This window comes from Physeter macrocephalus, chromosome 4 (genome assembly GCF_002837175.3).
Source record: "Physeter macrocephalus isolate SW-GA chromosome 4, ASM283717v5, whole genome shotgun sequence".
NCBI lineage: Eukaryota > Metazoa > Chordata > Mammalia > Artiodactyla > Physeteridae > Physeter > Physeter macrocephalus.
In genome coordinates this window covers 32,728,547-32,748,882 of record NC_041217.1, presented here as the reverse complement: position 1 = coordinate 32,748,882, position 20,336 = coordinate 32,728,547, and the positions used below count along the sequence as shown (strand labels likewise).

Genomic DNA, 20,336 nt, shown 5'->3' with positions numbered 1-20,336 from the left:
AAGAGGGAGGAGATATGGGGATATATGTATATGTATAACTGATTCACTTTGTTGTAAAGGAGAAACTAACACACTATTGTAAAACAATTATACTCCAATAAAGATGTTAAAAAAAAAAAATAAATAAAGTAGAATTAACAAAAAAAAAAAAATAAATAAATAAAGCACTTATAATAGTGCCTAGTACATGGTAAACACTAAGTGTTTGCAATATTGCTGTTTGTTTATTTTTGAATACATACAAGGTATTTGGTTGTGCAGATTTACCATAATTGATTTAAGTAGTCCCCTGTCTACTGTTGTTTAAGTCCCGATATATGTGCATTTTTGTTTTATTTTGTTTTGTTTTGAGAATTATTTGTAAGACAAATTTCTTGAAGTAGAATTGCTGGGTCAAAAGATGATTTTTGATCATGGGTCCATCAATATTTTATCATATGTTTTAAATTTAAATTCCAATTCTGGTCAAGTAAATTGAAAAGATTTTCTTTGTAATCCTGCAGAAAACCAACAGATGAAAATCTAAAGAGAGACAAAAAGAGTTTTTATTAAATCTTATGGATTGCTATTTTCATAGCTTAAAGTAGCTAATGTATGCAATTTTATGTGCTTCAACAGGGCTTAGAAAAGTGTCATTTATATTCTTAGAGTATTAAAAATTATAAATATTTTAGATATTTTCTATTTATATTTTGTGATTTAGCAATAACAGGCTATTTTTTAGGTTAATATTATTAATGTTACAATAATAATGTTGACATTTGTGTAAAAGTTTGTGTATTAGGCCTGATCTTAACTCTGTAGAAAGTAGAACTCAGCTTCTGTGGAAAGAAACTTCATGGGAATTATGTACTTTTGTAAGTTATGTGGTTTTCATGATTTTGTAATTGAAAAAAGTATGTCATAGGACCAAATTTTTGTTTCTATAGCTCCACATTGAGCATTAAATCTAACTTGGCCCCCAAAAAGGAATGGAAAGAGCTAAAACGGTTTTTTTTCCTCTCTTGAAAATGCAGTTTTTATACTTCACATTAGAGTACTTTTTTAGGCTAGTAACGAATTTCCATAAAGAAAATGCCAACAATTACATAAAAAATTTTTAATCTAATAATGAAAAGAATGGAATTAAATAAGATGCCATGTTTGATTAATCAAATTGGTAAACTTGCTAATATCCAATATAGGTAAGATGCTATGAAGATGGCACTAATACACGTTGCTTGTAGGAGTGGATTCTGGTACAGCTTTTCTGTAAAGCAATTTAACGACACATATCAGAAGCATTAAAGATACTCATACTTCCTGACCTAGCACTTTCATTTCTGGTGTTGTGTCCTGATGAAATAATCAGAGGTGTTAAGTATTTGTAAGCTAAAGTATACATTATTTTAATTCTAATAGTAAAAGACTAGAAGCAACTTAGATGTTCAACAATAGAGGAACATTAAACACACCATATCTATCTATCTCATGGATATGCTGTATAGCCTTTCAAGTTCATATTCTCATGAAATTAGAAAATGTTTATGGTAAGATGTTAGTTTTGAAAAGTCAGAAGATAAATGTACTAATGGTTAATAGTGTTTATGGGTGATTTATATATTCTGAATTTTTTTGCTGTTCTGTGTCCTTTTCTATATTAATTTTTTTAAAAATAATAAAATCATGTATCTGTTTTAGAATAAGGAGAAAGTATGACCAAAAATAATGACATTTTTAATTTGTATAAACTTTTCCTTGAAAGGTTTTCAAAAAATTTGTAAAGATGTCATCTTTTTATAACTCAATTTAATAAATATTTAATTCCTATTATTTTACATGCTAGACAGAATCCTCTCCTTGCAGTCATGAAGACCCTGCAGTGTGGTAAAAGAGCTAATGAAAGCATAAAAGTAATATTAGTATGAAATAGAGTGTTGTAAATGTCATAAGAGGGATGAAGTGATACAGAGGATTCTGAGAAGATAGGAGTTGTATACAGTGAGGGTATGTAAAAAAAACTGATAAAACAAATTCTGAAGGACCATCAAGAATGGGTAGGATTTTGACAAGCAGATATTGGGGAAACTAATAGGAAAGACAATTCTAAGTGATAGGTATAGTTTGAGCAAAAGCCCAGCATGGGTTATATGTGGAGAAATTCTATTCAGGTGAAATGTGTGATGAGTTGAGGGAGAGGTACAAATTATGGGATGATACTGTATTACTAAGGGTCCAAATGCCTATATGGAGTTGGTACATCGTTCAGTAGGTGGGCGGGGTGGGGGTAGGCTTTGGGTTCTTGGAGAAATGACATGATAAGATCTGTGCTAAAATGGAAGATTACTTGGGCAGCAGTTAGTATGATAGAGTGATACAGGAAGGACTGAAAGTAGTGGTCTAGTTGTAGCTATAACATTATTCCAAGAAACACAGAGTGGTCAAAGGAATTAAAAGAAGAGGAAGACTGTGGGAAACATGGGTAGATCTTATAGGACTTGGAAACTTGTCAGATATAGGAAGAACAAAGGAGAGAAAATAGTCCAAGTTTTTGTGCCTCAGTAGCTCTGAAGTCAGAAAGAAGAAGTGATTTGGGGAGCAAAAATAAAGAATTTAAGCACATTAAATTTTAGATTTGGGCAGCTCATCCAGGTTGAATTAGCCTAAGAATGAATGCAACTTTTCTTAGAACTTTACTAGGTACTGTTCCTTGCTGATCACTGGAACTTTACAGCTATAGATAGTGTCTCCTTTGTGATGGCATATCCCATTCTGATAAGTTATGATTTGAGTTAACAAGCATTGAGTGAATGCCTATCATGTCCTGCACACTGTATAGGCAGTAGATGTATAAAGATGAAAAAGACTTAGTCCTCTCCTCACAGTAGGACAGTTGAACGATATACATCATTTTATTTGGACTGCATACAAGAACCCCAGCTTAAGGGCAGGCATTACTGTTAGTGTGCCACAATGGAGGTATTTGTGATAAGAGGAATGTGGTTATTGTTGTCAAAAGAATAAAAAAAGATGGAATCGATGCATAGCTTCTTTTGTGTGTGAGTGAGTGAATTTCAAAGCCATATATGCATCTTTAAACTTTAGTTTGAATATGGAGAAATATGAGACACCGAGTATAATCTAGTGATGACAGAAAGTTAGCTAAGAAGAAGCAAGAGGGAAGTTAAACACCACAATGTTCTCTACCACTAATTATTATCAAAATGGGATAAGATTGTTAACTAGATCACTGGTAGAAGAAGATGTCTGAGTAGCCTAGGATTAATATCATGGCAGTTACCTTTTATAGCATTACTGTATGCTGGGCACAGTATCGGGCACTTATGTATTTATTGAGTTCCTCGAAATGAAATGAAATGCCAAGGAAAGAAAGATATTTTGGATGCTTCCATTGACCTTTTTACACATATAATTGACTGTCAGTGATTATTTCCCCTAAGATTTAGTTCCCCTTGGTATATGATGTTTAATAATGACATTTAAAAATGTGCTGAAAAAAATTGCTTTCTCCTTATTAGTACAGGGTTTCATTTTTGATGTATTATTTCCTATTTTTGGGAGCAATAGTTATATCTTTACAAAGTATGTTCCCACAATTACTGTTTTTAAGATTTCTGAATCAAATTTAACTATTCTTTTTTTTTTTTGTAATACTGTTTCTAGTCAGTAGAGCTTCGGTGGCCGTGCTTGAAAAAATTATTAATAAACAGAGCAGAACATAGACGTTTCTAGAGTAAATTATGTTTAACTTTAAAGTAGAATTTTAGCTGTGAAATTTCATATTAGTATTTGTTATAACCAATTTCTCTTCAAAGGAAGAAATAGGTTGTCATTTAAAAATAATTGATATTAGGAGATATGCTTGAAACTGTACTCACCAGTCAGCAATAATAAGAAAGCATTTTATTTAGTTATTTAGTTTTTTTTTTCATTGCAAAAATTTTATTTAGACTCTTCGTTGTCGTGAATCCCAAATCCAAGCTCGACTATTCTTCAAGAAGGCATTTTATTAAATTGCTTCTTACAGCATACTTGACATTAATGGGTATCATTGACTTGCTTTTGATTGATTATCAGAATACTTTTTGTTTTTCTAATGGCTTCAATAGGTAACCATTAATTTGGTGTTCTTAATTTTTTTTTTTTTTGGTTATGCTTATTCACAGGTGGCAAACTCTGGTCATATATCAGTAAGTTTCTAAACAGAAGTCCTGAAGAAAGCTTTGACATCGAAGCAGTGAAAAAATCTTCACTTGCTAAAGTTCAACTGCAGCAGCCAACATCTAGTCCTCAGGACAGCAGCAGCTTTGAATCCAGAGAAAGTGATGGTGGAGCCATGCTTAAAGTTCTGCCTTTGAAGACTAGTCTTACTCCAAGCTCTCAAGATGATAGCAACCAAGATGATGATGGGCAAGACAGCTCTCCAAAATGGCCAGATTCTGGCTCAAGTTCAGAAGAAGAATGTACTACTAGTTATTTAACATTATGCAATGAATATGGGCAAGAAAAGATTGAACCAGGGTCTTTGAATGAGGAGCCTTTCATAAAGACTGAAAGGAATGATGTTGATACCAAAGCTATAGAAAATTTCCCAGCACACCTTGCTGCTGACAGTGACAGCCCCAGCACACAGCTGACAGCCCATGAGCTGAAGTTCTTTCCTGGAGATGATGGCCTGGAAGCAGTTAGTTCTCCAAGAACATCAGATTCCCTCAGTAGATCTAAAAACAGCCCCATGGAATTCTTTAGAATAGATAGTAAGGATAGCACTAGTGAACTTTTAGGACTTGATTTTGGAGAAAAATTGTATAGTCTAAAGTCAGAACCTTTGAAACCATTCTTCGCTCTTTCTGATGGAGACAGCACTCCCAGGAGTTTTAGTACTAGTGAAAGCAAGGTAGAGTTTATAGCTCATGACACCATTAGCAGGGGCTCAGATGACTCAGTCCCGGTTATTTCTTTTAAAGATGCTGCTTTTGATGATGTCAGTGGTACTGATGAAGGAAGGCCTGATCTTCTTGTAAATCTGCCTGGTGAATTGGAGCCAATGAAAGATGGTGCAGCAATGGGACCTACTAAGTTCACACAGACTAATACAGGCATAATAGAAAGTAAACTGTTGGAAACCCCTGATGTTTTATGCCTCAGGCTTAGTACTGAACAGTGCCAAGCGCGTGAAGAAAAAGGCACAGAGGAACTGAGTGATCCCTGTGGGCCTAAATCCCATAGTATCACAGAGAAACACTACGCACAGGGAGATCTTGGGATGTTATTTGTAGCAGCTGATGATCATAGTAATGCGGGAGACATGTCTTTGTTACACAGTTCAGATCCTGAGTTTCAAGGACTTAGCTTGGTTGCATCGGCAGTAACAGCAAACAACGCAAAAGAAAGCTTATTCCATATTTCTGACCCACTCTCAGGTGCTAATGAATATAACATAAATACAGACACTTTAAAAACTGAAGAAGTATTGCTGTTTACAGATCAAACTGATGATTTGGCTAAAGAGGAGCCGACTGTATTTCAGAGAGACTCTGAGACTAAGGCAGAGAGTGGGTTAGCACTAGAAGGAGACAAGGAAATACATCAGATTTTTGAGGACCTTGATAAAAAATTAGCACTAAACTCCAGGTTTTACATCCCAGAGGGCTGTATTCAAAGATGGGCAGCTGAAATGGTGGTAGCCCTTGATGCTTTACATAGAGAGGGAATTGTGTGCCGCGATTTGAACCCAAACAACATCTTATTGAATGATAGAGGTCAGGAACTTTTGCAAATGCATTTCTTTTTATTCGCTGTTGCTTCCAATTAACTGAGTAGGCGTTTTATCTTGTAATTAGTATCTTCATTTCCTGTCTAGAGCTTCATTATCAGTGCAGCAAATTCACCCCCAGTAATAGCTTCTAGTACTTAATGATGCCATTATTCTTAATGATACTGTTTTTAGCTACAAAAGGAGTAATTACAGTTCACTTCTGCAGAAAATGGAAGAGAAAAATGTTTTGATTTCTCCTGTCGTTTTGTTTTTAGGACACATTCAGCTAACGTATTTTAGCAGGTGGAGTGAGGTTGAAGATTCCTGTGACAGCGATGCCATAGAGAGAATGTACTGTGCCCCAGGTTAGAGCAATCTCCTAAAATGTTTCACTTGGAAAAGTAGTTTGGCAGCTCTCATTTCTTTATTGAAGTTGTATTTTCACTAGCAGTTGACAATATGTTGGATTTGGTTATCTCTTTAACCCGTTACAAAAGATAATTTGGGGGATAAAATCATTATATAATCCATAGTATATGTGTGTATGTATATTTGTTAGTATATGATGTTAAGTGGGTTTATACTTCTCTTAGAACTGGCCATGAATTCGTAGAAATGTCAACTTTTTAGTGTTTAAAAGGACCTTTAAGTATCCTCTTTAATTGGATGATTTTTTTTTAATTTTAGAATTTTATTTATTTTTTTATACAGCAGGTTCTTATTAGTTATCCATTTTATACATATTAGTGTATACATGTCAATCCCAGTCTCGCAATTCATCACACACCCACCCCCACCACTTTCCCCCCTTGGTGTCCATACATTTGTTCTCTACATCTGTGTCTCTATTTCTGCCCCATTCATAGTCACAGAGGACTGTCTACTTATTTATTTATTTATTTATTTAATTTTTGGCTGAGTTGGGTCTTTGTTGCCGCACTCAGGCTTTCTCTAGTTGTGGCGAGTGGGGGCTACTCTTCGTTGTGGTGCATGGGCTTCTCATTGTGGTGGCTTCTCTTGTTGCGGAGCACGGGCTCTAGGCACGTGGGCTTCAGTAATTGTGGCACACAGGCTCAGTAGTTGTGGCGCACGGGCTTAGTTGCTCCACGGCATGTGGGATCTTCCCAGACCAGGGCTGGAACCCCTGTCCCCTGCATTGGCAGGCGGATTCTTAACCACTGCGCCACTAGGGAAGCCCAGTAAATGGATGATTTTTAAGATGTGAGAGGTAGATGACTAAAAGAGTAAAATTCCTAAGACTAAAAGTGGATAAAATTTGAAATAAAAAGAAAATGCAATGTTGTGATTTCAGTGATGTGCCACCCTGGCATTTTAGAGCAGATTTTAAAGAGTTCTTTCCATATTTGAGAAATTTTAAGAAGCATTTTCTTCTTGTTTTGAAATAACCAAATATTTGACACAACAGGTTTCTCTTACTTTTACTGTATTGTCTTTGTTTTTTTAAATTAGAGATTTATTTCTGGGGGTGTTAGATCCTTTGCTGATAATTATAGGTCTCTTAAGCATATGAATTGGATTTGAGTTAGTTTCTGTCTGTCATCAGTGCAGATGGGGCTGTGTTTGAATCCAAAGTTTGTTCACCTTTTGCCTAGCATTCAGCCTCTTTGAATGGCCAAAGTTGCTTCACTTGTCACCCTCTGGCTTTCATAGGAGGTTCAAGCTGATTGTATTGACATGATACACTTAGTTGTTGATTAATACAGTATTTAATGCTTACTAGCAAACCAGCGTTATTATTGATGCTAACATTGTTTCCCTGCATAATGGGAAATGATTATAATTAGGATTCAAAGAGCTATATTGTTTTTAGTTACAATTTTCATTGTTAAGAATTATTTCTGTATTGAGAAATAGCACAGTTTTTCAATCTGCAAAGCAAATATACTAAAACTATTTTCTGAAAACAATGATTTAGATTTTCTTCTTACTGTTATACTCTTTTCTTAACTCTTTCGTCCCCCAAATTAGGATTGTTTGATTTTATTTCTTCCTAGGGGTGATAGAGCATGCCTACATTTTTTTCTTTCTCAAATAGATAATATTATGCTGGCTTCTGAAATCTTTTTTTAAAAAAAATAAATTTATTTATTTATTTTTGGTTGTGTTGGGTCTTCGTTGCTGCGTGCGGGCTTTCTCTAGTTGCGGCGAGCGGGGGCTACTCTTCATTGCGGCGCACGAGCTTCTCATTGCTGTGGCTTCTCTTGTTGCGGAGCACGGGCTCTAGGCATGAGGGCTTCAGTAGTTGTGACACACAGGCTCAGTAGTTGTGGCGCATGGGCTTAGTTGCTCCGCGGCATGTGGGATCTTCCCGGACCAGGGCGCAAACCCGTGTCCTCTGCATTGGCAGGCGGATTCTTAACCACTGCGCTACCAGGGAAGTCCCTGAAATCTTATTAGTATGATTTAGTTAATGGGATAACAAAAAAATTTCGTAGTGAAATCACTTTATTATGGTTATCTGGTTTATTTTTTAACAGACCCTTCCCCTTTCTAATTTGATTATAAATAACATTTTAGGTACCAATGTATGTAAATAAATATATGTTAATTATAATGAATTTCAGGGTTTTAGGATCAAAATTAAATCTGAGAGTTCTTCTAAGTAAAACCTGTTAAGTCCTGAAGTCAAGTGCAGTATAAACCTCACATCAAAACCAAATGTTTATGGGGCAGTTTAATGTTTATAACTGACTCTTTTTTTCCTATTTTTCTTCTTACTTTCTTGTTGAAAACTATCTGTAAGGTTGCACTTTGGCTTTCTAGCAGATTATTTTTCTTCAAACTATAGGCATGTTCACTTTAACCTTCACAGCATGTGACCTCCTGAGAATTTTAATATATGTGGAATAAAACCATACTACATACATCAGCAAATACATACTTTCAACTTCGTGTACTGAAATACAGTTTTGTGTACTGAATTTAATAGCGATCAGTTTCCAAGTTCTAATTTTTAAGGCTGTTCCCAGAAATCCCAATTCTCATAGTTTACCAGCAGGTGGCAGTCTACCATTAATGGATTTTTGCTGTCATCGTCCAGGTTGTCCTTCACTAACATTTGCAAAAAGCTGTAGTCTGAAGGAGGGCTTTGTTTTAATTATTTGCATAAAAGAATTGTACTTTCAAGCTTTGTGAGTTACAAAAGTGTTCTAGTATTATGGCATACATTGAACAATGTGGGAGGTCTCTCCATTCCTTGGGCCTATTAATTTGTTTTATCAACAGCATAAAACTCAATCAGTAATGACCTTAATTGAAAAGTGATGCTGGTGTTCTCATTTAGATGGTCTTAAACCTACAGTTGCAGAACTCAGTTAAGTGTGTGTACTCCTGCCCATTGCTTATAATGCAAGGGGAATTGGAACAAAAATTTGTGAATTACTGTTTGTTTCAAAACTGAATAGCAGTGCTACTGATAGAAATACAAGTAGACTTTGCTCCTCTTCTCAAAGGGGTGGGAGCAATGATAAGAAGCTAATGTTTCAATGCTTAAAAATCACAAATCAATGAACACACGGGGACATAGAGTACTAAGTCATCCTTTGATCTGTCCTTTGCAATACTAAGGGTTGAAGTAATTCTCCTCCTACATCCCCTTGCCTTCCTGTTTCCCAACTCTAACCTTAGTATGTTTGTCCAAGTAACTCTAAAGCATGTTAAGCAGCTGATGTTTGGTTAGAAAGTAAAGTTGTCACAAGATTATGATGAGAACGATTCACTTATGTTTGAACAGCATGCAACCTCTACCCCTACCACGCCTCCCTCCTGGGAATCCTTATCACACATTTGTCCTAAAAACATTATCCACCTGCCCTGTACTTTATAATATCAGCAGTGTATCTTTTTATCTTGTGGATGATGTGCCTTTATATTTTGAGAAAAATTTCCAGTAACAGATTCGATTTACATGGACAGAAACTTGAGCAAATGCCAAACTAGCAGGGGGGCCATTATTCTGCTCTATAAATAAGTTTAAAAAAGAAAACACACACACAGAAACCTGTGAATCAACATGTTTTGGTCTAATTGAAGGGAAAAGCAAGATAGATAAATTTTGAAATGCAAATGATCACCTTCTGTTATTTAAGTGTAGTTTCTGCCAACTTTGCGATCTTAGATTTTAAAAGTCATAGTCATTTCAACGATGTATACTACCAGGGATGTCCGATGTTCACAAGTTTCTACAGTGAAATGAAGAACTTTTTAAAAAAAAGTTGCCACTTTTTTATATTAAGGAAAATAAATCCAACAACAAAAAGACAAAAACCATGGAGCTTTTTCTCTGTCTACATCTGTGAAAAAGCCAGCAAATAAATGGCTGCAGCTGCAGACCCATCAAGAGAGTCTTGAGAATACGAATTCACTGATCAAACCCAGCCCTGTTTTCAAAGTAGAAGCCGTTCCTTTTAGGTTCACTTTGTATCCTTAGATTATCTAGGATGATTCTCTAGAAAGGTTTTATTTTAAATAAACATCATTCATGGTAAATGGGTTCCTTTCATACCACAGAAACACAGAACGGAGTTCAGGAAAGAAAGAGCAAAGAAATAGTCCCCAAAGTGGGAATAGATTTTATAGCATGACTATATAAATATAACACTGTCTAGTTTCCATATGAGGAGAGTTTTAGATATTTTATTAAGAGATGTTTAGACAGATTCTTCTATTTTTTTGTATGAGAGATTATAGAATAATCTGGAGAATTATAGAATAACTGGAATTAATTGGTTATTCTTCTCCAGAGGACTTCCTTGTAGTTACTCTGATTTTATTTCAGTTTGTATATACACAAACACACATGTATTTAGAAGATTTAATGTGCTTTATCATTGGAACTATTAATTTATCATAATATAGAATAATTTTTTGTTATAGTATTTTAAGTATAAAGGAAAAATAAAATGTCAAGAAAGTATTTATTTTTTCTTTTACCAGTATTTGTTTCTTAGCAGTCTCGTCTCTCATCATAAAAAAGCAGCTAGAAAATAGAACTTATTAAGCACATAAAACACAAAAGACTGGATTTGAAAGTTTAATATGCAATCTAAGACAAGTGAATAAAATTGTGTATATGTTAGTTATTCTGCTAACATAATCACTTAAGTTTCCCATTCTAGTCTTAACAAGTTGATATGGTATCCTATGAGTGTGTCCTTCACCTTTTGTTTCCACCCGATTTATGAGCCTTTATAAATGCTTGAAATTTACATTGATATTTCTCATTGAATACTTTTCACACTTGAGAATTTATAGGTGAATATGTGTGTAAATTGAAGAAGTCCAAAGTGCTTTTTACCACAGCCCAATCTCCACGCTCCCAGATGTCAAATGACAGCTTTGCTTCCTCTCTTAGGCGATTTCACACTTGGAAACAGCTCACAGCTGACGGTGAAAAGTGAAACATAGAAAAATCATGCTGATAACTCTCTGCAAAATTCAGTTTTAGAGCATAACATTTATTTACTACTACTCTTTGCTCTTCTAGCCTGACTTTATCAAATAATCCATGAATATATTTTTGGGGCGTAGTCTCCCCTGCCTTTCTTCATACGCATGCTTTACACACGATTAGTTGCTTTTTAAGCATGGTGCTCTGTGTGATAGTTATGTATTTGATAATTAGATCTAGGACTCAGACCATGGATGGTTTAAAAATACCATGAGGGCATCGTAGGTTTAAGATTTAGAATGTTACGATGAAATTGAGAATTACCAAAATTCAATATTTTTCTAACATCAGCCATTAACTCATTGCATGTCATTGGGCAAGTTATTTAAGACTTTTTAGGCCTTAATTTACCAGTAGTAAAATAGATTTTTAAGAACTTTTTTCTTAACATTTTATTTTGAAAAATTTCAAACATACAGAAAAGTCGGAAGAATTGTACCACCCATATTTACCCGTCACCTAGATTCTGCAATTAACATCCTATAATATTTGCTTTATTATATATATATCCAAAACGGATTTGTTGAATATTCAGAAGATCACAGATGTCAGAATTCAAGTCCATCTTATTAAGGGCAAGAACTTTTCTGCCGAGAAATAAATACTGATTTCCTGTCTAACATCAGTAAGGTTAAAAAAATTATTTCACTTGGAGGACTTTCTAGGTATTCTCTTTTTACTCATTTATAGTTTGCACATAAAGTATATAATATGGGAATATAATATATTATAATATATATATAATATATATAATATAATATAATGAGGAATTTATGGAAATTGTTTTCATTTGCAGGAAAAAAGCCAAGACAACTTTTGAATAGGGTGAAATTTAAATGCCAAGATTTTTAACAAACAAAGCTGTTTAAAAGAAGAAAGAATCATTTAGATCTGAGAATTTCTGGGTCCTGGGTAACTTCACCATGCGTGAGGAATCTAATTTTAGGCATGTGAAGTTGTTAGAGAAAGCAACTGAATATAGATGTATATTTTGAAATAATAATGTTATAACCAGGAAATATGGCTACATCCCTGGTCCAGTCTCCCCCCGCCCACCCCTGCCAAAGGAGAAGGAAGAAAAAGGCAAGAGGGAGCTGTAGAAATAATTTTAAAAGGATGAAATATTTGTGGTTAATATTTAAACGTTATGTTTCAAACAGGAACTGTTTTGTTTGATTTACCCTTAAGCAAAACTTCAACAGTAGCTCCCATGTACATAGTAAATGTTTTAATGTTTTCCTCGAATGATTAGCAAGTACTTTTAATCTTTTGCCTTTAGTTCCTAATGTTATATAACTAACTCTATGTCTTCTTTGAGAGAACCAGTATCTTTTCAATTTTGCCATAGAATAGTGGAAATTTTACACTGAGGAAAATTCCCTGCTGCATTCCACCCCTGTATACTGATGAAGCTTGTGCCATGAGTATATTAGGCTAAGCAAAAAGAGGTTGACGTCAAGTCTTAGCGTTGTCCAGAAGGGCAAGGCACTTCTGATGGAAAGAAAATTAAAGGGTTACTTTATACATGTTTGAGGGTCTGAAACCTTGGGATCCATCCCTAGGTAGGGTATATCCTGGAGTCCTCACAAACCCCCTAAAAATGGGCCAGTCACCTTCACCTCTGCATTAAGGTCACTCCGTATTGAAATAGACCCATTCTGAAACCATACTTCTCATCAGGCCAGAATGTGATTTGTCTCTAGTGGTGAGAATGAGACAGAGTAATAGCAGAGTATTCAGTCCTTGTTTATTCGGCACCTTAGTGAATAACACATTAATTCCTCTCAAGGGAAGAAATTCTTGAGCTGTTAGAACTAGAGAATTGATAAGGGTGAAAGAACTGATACTGTATTTCACCCCTCCTGTATAAAAACAATATCTCTGTACATTTCCTAGTACTACCTGATATTGGGGAATAGGGGGTTTACTTCAAGCTTTAGATTATTAAAAGGAAGTTAATTTTAACGTCTTATTTACTCTACATCTTTTTCTTTATGATCTTGGACAAATTTCTTTTTTAGAAGAGGAACACAAGATTAGATACTTACTGTTTTAAGTAACAGCTGCAGTGTAATGCTTCTTAATTTTAAGGTCTAAATGGATTTTTGGCAACTGTTCAGTTAATTGGTCTTACCACCATAGTATTATAAAGAAGAAAGTGAACTATCTTTTACCTGTGATATTGAGCAAAGAAGATGTAATGCTGAGTTCAACATTATGTACCAGAACTATTGGCTAGCTACTTTGACCAAATCATCAGTTTTTATACCATGTAAAATCTTGTCAGTTTGAATCTCCAGGAAGTAACCAGGGCTGACTCCTTCTAAACAATTATTCATAAATACTTCCTTCAAATAAATGTTTAAAAATGCTAAGGTTTTAAAAAATTGGTGATAAAGCAAATAGAATTCCTGAAGCTCCGTTAATAGCAGTGCATGTAGCTCTGCCTGCCTAACACAGCAGCAGAGCAGCGGGGAGAGAGAGAAAACTGTGCCTGTCATTTTCACAATTTTCAGTTAGCCTTGTTCTCATCAATCAACTATAATGGCTTTGGTTGGGTAACACTGTGACACCCGATGGCTATTCAGAATGGAGTTGTGATATGATCAATGGAAAATAGAGCATGCTATTGGTTTTTTTCCTACCAGAAATGCAGGGTGAGAGTAAGCAAGATTGTATAGAGCTCGGAATTATAATCAGTCAACCAGAAGTCATATGGTAGTTACCTGTTTCTTAGTTTATCTCACAAGAAAACTATAGTAATGATACCTATAAACTTCCTTGAACAAGTAATTTTTGGCTCTGGAATGCTGAATCTAGTTAAATTAAGGATCTTTGACCCAAGTTGTGCAGATAATTGCAGGAAAGCTCAGAACATGGTTGCCAGGTCACCACGACAACAAGGAATTAAAAGCTGGGTAGTGGGAGAAGCAGAATTTTGTTAAACCTCGCCTGAATTAGTACTTACGTTCAGGTCTCCGCAGTACAACCCAAGGCCCCGGGTTTCATATAATTCGATTCCCTGAAAACCAACAGAATTAGTCATGTGGTGGCGTCAGGAAGCAAGCCTAGAGACTGGGATGAGCCAGGAAGGCACGCGTGTGGAAGGGGGGCAGCACCGCCTCTCTCCCATCACCGTGGGGGGCGTGCGCAGGAGCGCTGAGCCCCAGCTGCTGCAGGTTCTCCCCTCTGGAAAGTGCTCGCCCCTGTTGCTGGTCTTCCCTGATAGCACTCTCATGAGTTAGAGCAATGTGATACCAGCAACTTTTAAACAGTTCATATTCTCTACTCGACCAATAAGGAAGGCATTTGAATCATCGATTGAGTACGATGTTGAAGGACTTTATGGAATGTGGAACAGATAACTGGGCAGCCAGCATTTTCTGCAGTGTCAACAGAACTATATAAATATAAAATAAGAAAAAAGGAGCAAAATGCCCATTTGAAAGGATGGGCTAGGAAATGCAGATTCCAGGCTCTAGAGTTACTCAGATGTTATCGCCAGCGTACCCATTGGAGCACATTTCATGTAATTGTGTGTCTAGATTCCTTCCATTGAACAGGGACAGGGGAAACCTTGATTTATCTCCCAGTCCTGTCTTCCTCCTCCCAGGGCTTTCCAGCTTCTTTTCTTTACCACGTGCCATCCGTGCCAGGACAAACTGTAGCAGTCATTGTGCTCTGCAGAGGGGAGCCCTGGAAGGTGTCCACTAGACCACCCCATTTTAAGCCACCATCATCTCTTGCCTGGACTTCTGCAGTCCTCAGCTGACTGACCTCCATTCTTGCGTTTCATCCAGCAGCCAGAGTATGCTTTAGATAATGTTGAAAACTTTCTGGCCTACCACATGTAAAGGTACAGAAGGACTTGATGTAGATCTCTGTGCTCAATAGACTTCAAGAAAATGCATGTGATGAGGCCTTTGGAGGTGTTTTGATTGCACTGTGCTACAAAACACAAGATAGAGATAGTTGTTCAACAAACATTTATTAAGTGCCTTCTATGTGCCAGGTACTATGCCTAGGAGCTGGAAATAAGACAGAATTAGTTTAATATTGGCAGTTACTTTTGAAGATGGGTATAAAAAGAAGAGACTGTACAAACAGAAGACATACACAATTGGTTAACTAGGACATTAATAGACTTTATAGGTGAATAGTTATGTTTACAGAATTGTAATTTACCAAGCTAACATAAGATATGCTTAGCTGTCCCTCTTCTCACAGTTTAGTTCCATGTATTGTTGGATATATAAAGAGAAAAGAAATGCTTTCTTCTGTGTTTCTTTCTCTTAGCTCTTTAGTCATCAGCTGTAGTGGAAGACTAATGCTCAGCCCCTGCATAGAAAATCTTTATACACAGCAAGAGCTGGTGAGAGAAATTGACTAGAATTTTGTAATTCTAGTCCCTTTCAATTAGCAACAGATGCTACAGGGAAAGACTGCGTAGGAACACAGGACTAATGTTTGCATGCTCTAGCTAACATGGAATGCTCATTGCAGAAGACAGACGTTCTTTTACCCTTGGTCCAAGTATGTCACTAACGATGGATCAGATTTAAAAAAAAAAAACCTATCTAAGGCCATTAATGAAGTCTTGACTCCCTTGGAAGAAAGTTAACAAACTAATTGTAATAGTATTTTAAATCTTACTGAACACTTACAGAATTTATGGAAAATTTAGACACCACAGCTTTTTTTCTGATACTATAAAAGTGTGTATGGTGCTTAATTTTAAGGTTTATAAGAATGTGGCTTAATTTTTATATTGTCTTATTCACCAAAGAGCTCTCTTTTATTCTAAAAGCTAATGTATTTTTCTTACTTTTTTTTCTTTTTCCTAAAAGAGAGAGTTGGAATCCTTAAGATCAGGTATTTAACGTCAAAATTTAAAATATTGTTTTGGAAAAAAAGCCCTGTGCATTTAGAAACTATATTTCCCCCCCCCCGCCGAAAGTATCCTTAACTGCTGACTGTCATTTTAATGTATTCTATAGGTTTGTGGCTTTAAAATTGTTCCATCATTCTGATATTTGGATAAAGTTCTCTATCATTTATCTGACTAATTCTTTCAACATCTAAATGTTGGTTTAATTTGACCATTATATAAACACATGATTTGCAACAATTGTTGCTTTTCCACTGAGTTTTATATGACCTCTTAATAACAGTTCCACAGTTACTATAACTTTGAAAGTGAAGAGAAATGAGGCATCTAAGATTCTATTTATTAAAAAAAGTGTAGTTAAGGAAAAGAGTTTGGGAGAAATATTTACATACTTGCTCTAAATTAAAATAGAAATTCCCTATACGTGAAATTCTCTTCTAAGAAAACTCTGAACTCACTGTATTTCCTATCATATCCTGAAAGGAAGACAGCAACAGTAGAACATACTGCCAGAGGGAGGTCATGGAATTGTCTCTAAAGATTTTTGGAATGGGGATGGGTAGCTATTTGTTGTGATCAGTAGAGGTAAGAAGAAGGATGTGATGACCTGTGTGGGTCTCCCTTAGTGGAGAATCAAGTGATGTCACCAGTCTGAAAACGTGCCTTAACAAATCCATCAAAGAGCTAAATGTAGAATATCATATTACCTTATTTATCAAGCACCATAACAGTAATGTCTCTTAAAGAAAAGTAAATTCTGAGTTTGGGAATTCACAGTTACTTAAAATGCAAGGTGATTCATCTTTTTTTTTCTTTGTTTTTATTTATTTATTTTAACATCTTTATTGGAGTATAATTTTTTACAGTGGTGTGTTAGTTTCTGCTTTATAACAAAGTGAGTCAGCTGTACATATACATATATCCCCATATCTCCTCCCTCTTGCATCTCTCTCCCACCCTACCTCCCTATCCCATGCCTCTAGGTGGTCACAAAGCACCGAGCTGGGTGATTCATCTTTATAAAGCTTTATAGGAAGGTTGGTGTTCATTTATAAAGCTTGAGTTTGAGATGCATTTTCCAGCTTTTAAAATTCTCTGTACAATTTCCAGCATAGTTTTAGTATTATCTACAGTTATTTCTGAGTCATGTCTTTGACAAATCCATGTGGCTTAAACTATATAGCCCTAAAGGGCAGGGCCTGGGCCAGTAGATAGTATATGTCATGATCTCAGTAATGCTGGGATCGAATGGTCTCTCCAGGGTCTTTCAGACTTTCTCAAGTCTAAGAGTGTATACTTTGCTTCTTTCCCTTCACTTCTCATACAGATAGAGACATTTTATGGTTTCCTGAGTCCAGGCTTTCTGTTTTTTTGCTCTTTTACTTTTCAGGAGCAAGGCTTATTATAGTACAGTTTTGGGGTCAGATTAACATTATTATTTTTGGCTGTAAGAGGGAGACTTAGTAAACTCTATCATAGGACTATAAAACTCTCTTAGTCTATGTTTTAGCAAGCCCTTTGACAATATGGGTTACTAAGGCAGCATTATTTTTCTGAGAGATGTCCTGGCTTGTTGAAGTGTGTTCTATGAGGTGTTAAACACGAGTAAAACAAAGGTAGGCAAGGCATATTTTTACGCTGTGGTATCTTTATTTTTTTATTTAAACTTGTTTATTCACTTGTGAATTATTAGTATGAATCCATAAATTAGTATAAATTAAAAATTTCCATAAATTAGTATAAATCCATATTGTGTTAGAGTATGAGGATTGATAGTGCTAAAATGGGATTTCTAGAATTTTACTAAACTGCTCTCACATATTTGATGTCCTCCAAAAATTTTGGACAAGTTGAGAAATCTAATCTGGAGCTGATTTTGTGTCTCCATTACATTAAAAGATGGTTAACGGTTAGATTTAGTGACACTGATTCATTTTGCTTTGCCACCAGGTCTCTTAGGGAAAGGAAGGGTGGCTGTGTGTAGAAAGGAGAAGAAGACGAATGTGGAACGCTGGCTCATTTTAGCATAATCCCACTCTTTGGGCATCTTAGGTTAATGGAGGGAGAAGAAGTTATGAGAAAGGCTCATGAATGCTTTTGAAAACACTTTCAGGATTGTAAAATTACAGGTAGAGAGAATGCTAGAGGTCTGGCTGTCCTCATTTTCAGAGAAGCTAAAATACCCAGCCAGGCTCAAACAGTAGCAGAACTAGAGCCCTGTCAATACATTTCTTTGACTCAAAGACAAAAATTCAGGATTCTTTGATATCACTGTCTCTTTTTGAGTTTTTGTGGGAATAATCTGCGGATTTGTTTGTTTTCTTAGGGAATCGTTTATTTTTCCCCCTGATCCCTTTGCTTAATGCTTATAGCCCTGCTGTCCTTGTGGAGAATAAGGATACTGCTTTACCACCCTGGAAACTGCAAATATAGAATGTAGTGTCAGGGGAAGGGGCATGCATGGGAACTGAATACATTGGGTTTTATAGTGAAAATATTTTGAAAATTGACAGAGCAGTGGAGAATTTATCCTTTAAAATTTTTTTCTGCTTTTTTTCCCACCAGAGATTTAAAAAATTCAAGGTAGGGAGTTTAAAGGGATTTCTCAGCTTTACTATGCTATACTTTAAAAGAACCCTCACAAATTTATTTGATATTTCTTTATATTCTCTGCTTTTGACTTTGGACACAACATACCTGACTGTTCACCTGGTGTTTGTAGTAGCTATCATGTAGCTTTATATATGAACCAGTACTCTTGGTTTATGCTTAAAATTTTGTATAGATTTTGCAAGTAAAGCAGTTTTAGAGTATTGGTTTTGCCAGCCACACAACCTCAGTCTTCTTTTTGGCAATGCAATTTCAAGGTATATCTTTAAAAATTTTAATCTAAGAATTATTGATCTATAAAGGGATGTTGAAAAGACAATCAAAATCTTTCATTCTGATTATTAAAAGAAAGTGAAATTCTATTTTAAAACCCTAAAGAAGAAATTATGTAAGTATCTTCTTCCAGTTGTTCTAATATTTGTTTCCTGAGCGGTTAGGAAGTTCTTCTTTGTATCTTATCTAAATATAGAACTCTTTGTTGTAGTTCAGAGTCATCTATTAAAATCAAGGACAGTTGGTCATGATGTCAGTTTCACATTAATTAATGAATCCTTAATATAAAGTCATTTTGAAGTGGTTCAAGCTACACTGTTAAGGGGATGGATTTAAAACTTGTTCAGTGTCTTTTTTCCAGATTTTCATGAGAAAAAAATTAACTTTTCAGAGTTGCTGTCCTTCTTTATTAGCCCAGTCAGATTAAAGATGACATTCAGCCTAGTTGTCTTCAGACTTTCAGAAGCAGTTTTTCTTAGATGGGATCAGTAGTTTCTTTACGCCCAAGTGCCATTAGAAAGCTTAACCAATGACAGCCAAGAGTGCGGAGGAAAAAGAGAATAAGGCGAGGGGAAAAGAAGCAGGCTGTCAGTGGAAGACAGAAGAGGGGGAGATCGAGGAAAGATGGGAAAAGAAATGGGGAGTGAATGACTTAGACTAAGGTTGATGGTGCTAGGGTGTCACCAGCAGTTATATCAGGTGCCACGTGGTGCATCCCGCATCCTGGACCAGAAAGCGAGCCGACTGAAAATCGGAATTAAATTAACTTTAGGGCCTGCATGGGTCTCTTGCTACTGTCTGTGTTGCCTGACGTTCAGACTGGTGCTTGTCAAACACTGTAGCATCCACATTTGAAGCAGTATGTTGGTCATTATCTACCTGTTAAGGACTCTGGCAGAAAATTGTGAGGGATTTCAAAGCAGCATAAAAACCAGTGAACCTAGTTCTTAGACTCCTTAGTTGAGCAAGGTCACAGAAACCAGTAAAGGAATAACACCTTGTCTGTCTCCTGAAGTGCCTCTCAAACTTTTCTACCCAAGTACTTCTGACTGTAGAGGTGATATGAAATGGGGACCTCCGAGACTAATAATATGATCCTGAAGTTTCTTTGAAGTCTTTTTATCTTGCAGATACATGCAAGGTTTACATTCTGTTCCATAATGGATCTGTGTTTCTTGTAATAATAAAACAACATCCTACCACCTCCCACACATATAAAAATCTTTGATGCTCAGGAGGATGCACTGTGCTTATGGTAGCATCAGAGATCCCCCTCCCCCCCACCGCGTGCTCATGCGCTCTCTGTCTCTCTCCTCCCTCCCTCCCTCCCTCCCTCC

At 35.9% G+C, this 20,336-nt stretch overlaps 1 protein-coding gene across 4 annotated transcripts in view; it reads left to right on the top strand.

Annotated features, from left to right (window-relative positions):
- The window catches only part of RPS6KC1 (ribosomal protein S6 kinase C1), a 243,181-nt gene that overhangs the window by 196,752 nt on the left and 26,093 nt on the right, over nt 1-20,336 (top strand). For all 4 annotated transcript variants that reach the window (XM_024133753.2, XM_055084079.1, XM_024133751.2 and 1 more), the window contains 2 exons: nt 4,167-5,762; nt 6,034-6,123. In XM_024133753.2, coding sequence (XP_023989521.1) covers nt 4,167-5,762; nt 6,034-6,123 — 1,686 coding nt within the window. The remainder of the gene's footprint in view (nt 1-4,166; nt 5,763-6,033; nt 6,124-20,336) is intronic.